Here is a 3,076-nt window from a genome sequence, read left to right as displayed (position 1 = left end):
CCCCCACTCTTCTCTAAGTGTCACCAAAGCAGGGTCCTTGCCAGGTTTGTTCACCATCAGATCACGAGTGCCTAGCACACTGCTTTGCAGAAAGGAGTTTCTCCATGAGCGTTTGTGACTGGATCAATGAATGAACGTATAACTTTCCTTCTTACTAATACATTTATATGACACATACACATGTGTTTTTAATTTGGAATAGTTTTGTAAGGTTACATATGAGCCTGGGTGACTATTTTTAAACATATTTTAAGTAGCAGGTGAGTCATTAACTTTGATGTTATGAAACTCAGTTGAAACTCATTACTCTAAACCAGCGGTTCTCTACCTGTGGGTCACGAACAATGAAAATACATCCTGTATATCAGATATTTACATTACGATTCATAACAGTAGCGAAATTACAGTTACGAAGTAGCAACGAAAATAACTTTATGGTTGGGGGTCACCACAACATGATGAACTGTATTAAAGGGTCGGGGCATTAGGAAGGTTGAGAACCACTGCCCAAGTACTTCGTTTCCTTAATCAAACATACCATCCATGGTAGCAATTAAATCAGGGTCCGATATGGAATTTGTCAGAGATTTTTGTCTATGTAAAAATAACTTCAGACTCCTGGCTACAACATGAACCAATATTTACCGGTGAGAGCATTCAGAGCAACACGACCCCTTTTGAATTCAAAAAATCAACGAAAAGGCCAATTACTGCTAGATGGACAGGCAGAAAAGGATAATCTTGCCTGTACTTCTCTTGTCCCCCGAGACGTATGCTCCTGTTCCATTTTCTGAACAATCTAGTAAAATTCAATTTACTTTTTCAATTTGTCTCCAGCCAGGCTTCCTTCTGTCAGGTATGCAGACATTTCAGCGCTGGCCACGTAGAGTAACAGGACCGAGAGAACGAAATTACCTGTGCATTTGCGATCTGTGTCTTCTTTCTTTGACCCGCTAATCGTCAGCTTGCAGTTGAAGTTTTCCTCCCAGTATTCAGCAAACCAGACGTTCCTTCTGTTGTTTTCAAGTGTGCGGGATGTAAAGTAGGCATCGAACCCTAAAGAGAGTTGAATGAAAAGGTCATTGCTTGCGGGGCTCTGCCGGAACATTTGAAAACAAAAACACCCGTTGTGGTTTTTCTTTGTTTTAGTAGATTGAATGCTCTTTTGTGTCAATCAAAGAAAAGAAATCAGCGGAAGAAAAAAAAAATATTCTAATGCTAACCTATATCTATATCTCTAGTCTTTCAGGCAGATGTGTGGCCTATAAATGACATTTTCACAATAAAATCTGCATTAGAGACCTTAGGGATGCTATAGTCCTCACAACATGCCTTGCATCTCTGATGAACAAGACCGGGGACAAAGCATCTCTATAAACATCATCATCACCATCACACCAAGAGAATAACTGATAATTTTAGAGCTTACTGTGGATCAAACTCTGGAATTTACATGGATTCTTTTACTCATCTCAACAATCCATGCAGTAGTTACTATCATTCCCATTTTGTTGATGGACAACAGAGGTTTGATGAAAAAATGATGTGCCCACGGTAAACAATTTCACCATATTCTGCATCTCTCACTATGTGAGCTACTGACCTGTGAATATCATTTTGAGAGTCCTCTTTTGTTTAGGAATATCCCAGTATGCAATTGACTTTCTAGTCAAAGTAGAATTAAATTTATGAAGAAGCCACTGGTAAACTGAGGTCAATGTTAGCTCAATGCTATTCACAAAGAGTTGGAGATGAGCAGAGACCGGAAAGGCCAGGTCCCCAGGAAATCTCTTGCTACCTCACTAGGATAGCACCACTTTAAATATTCCAATGAAACCATACGGTCCTGTGAGGATCAGACTGGATTCAGTATCACAAGGGCTGGGCTTGAATTCCAGCTCCACTCATCTCACTTAAGTCGTGTAAACATGAGCAAGTACACACTTAACCTTTCAATCTTCCATTCATCAATCTGTAAGCATAAAGATGGTACCACCCCTTCCTCAGTTTCTTGTTTGTAATAGTGGGAAGACTAGGAACTTACAGAGTTAAGGTCAAGACCACGGAGGAAGATGAACTTACTTTCACATTATTTAAGTTAGTCAAAGTTTTCCCTAAATTTTAGAGTCATTAAAAAAAAATAGCTCCAGACTCTAAACTGTGAGAGGAGAATGTCAGGTTAATTTAATTCACCCCTACATTACAGGCACGGAATTCATGGCCTGGCATATAGTATGCCTGCTATAAATAGAAAACTTCAAGTAAGTAAACAAGACAGTAAAAAAAAATCCCTATAAAATAAAGGATATTGTAGAGCATTGTAGGGAAAATGAAAAAGAATATTTTATATCTCAGGTAATTTTCCAGGCTATTGTCAGGACATGGTAGAACATAATGATGTCTTGACCAGGTACCCAGACAAATGTCCTTTCATAGCCACCACGTGAACTGATTTAAGATAATCTGGCTGTGGCATCTGATCTCATTTTGATGTCGATACTGATTGACTAATGTCGATACTGATTGATTCATTTATCTGGCTGGAAGCCCTCCCCCCACTCACTATTCTCCCATAACCCTGCCTCCAGACAATGTTCAGTAGGATAACATAAAACTCTTAAATAAAAGGGAATCTGTGTTTCCAGGATCACTACATGTATGCACTTGGCTCTGTACAAACATATAAGCAACTTACTGGTACACATGACGACTAGTGACTAACTTACATTTCCCCCTTCATCTTTGCCTGTGCATGGGTGGAAACTTGGGGTTTGGTGGGAGCAAGGCTGGTGGGTTGTGACAAGTGGCCCCAATGGTCCATGCTTCCTGAGCTTTCCACCTGCGTGTAGCCCTCCTTCTGCACTGTGTTCTTATCCTTGGGGCACTGGACAGGGGAAAGCAAGCAGAGGCTGCCAACCCTGTGCCCCTGTGGCTTGTCCCTGCAGAATTCTACCTGGGACCCAGCTGCCTGGATCTGAGAGGTTTGACTAGGACCGTGGTCGGCAAACTGCGGCTCGTGAGCCACATGCGGCTCTTTGGCCCCTTGTGTGGCTCTTCCTAAGCCTTAGGAGTACCC

General features: G+C 41.3%; 1 protein-coding gene across 1 annotated transcript in view; it reads right to left on the bottom strand.

The window, feature by feature from the left end:
• The window catches only part of GRM7 (glutamate receptor, metabotropic 7), a 249,134-nt gene extending 246,429 nt beyond the window's left edge, over positions 1-2,705 (bottom strand). The window contains exons 1-2 of the mRNA XM_014544687.1: positions 2,696-2,705; positions 916-1,056 (exon numbers count right to left, since the gene is read on the bottom strand). Of these exons, the coding sequence (XP_014400173.1) occupies positions 916-1,056; positions 2,696-2,705 (151 nt within the window). The remainder of the gene's footprint in view (positions 1-915; positions 1,057-2,695) is intronic.
• Between the last annotated feature and the right edge of the window lie 371 nt (positions 2,706-3,076).

The sequence above is a fragment of the Myotis brandtii genome, unplaced genomic scaffold (assembly GCF_000412655.1).
Source record: "Myotis brandtii unplaced genomic scaffold, ASM41265v1 scaffold378, whole genome shotgun sequence".
Taxonomy (NCBI): Eukaryota; Metazoa; Chordata; class Mammalia; order Chiroptera; family Vespertilionidae; genus Myotis; species Myotis brandtii.
Note: the sequence above shows the minus strand (reverse complement) of the source record. Positions and strands in the feature narration are given on the sequence as shown.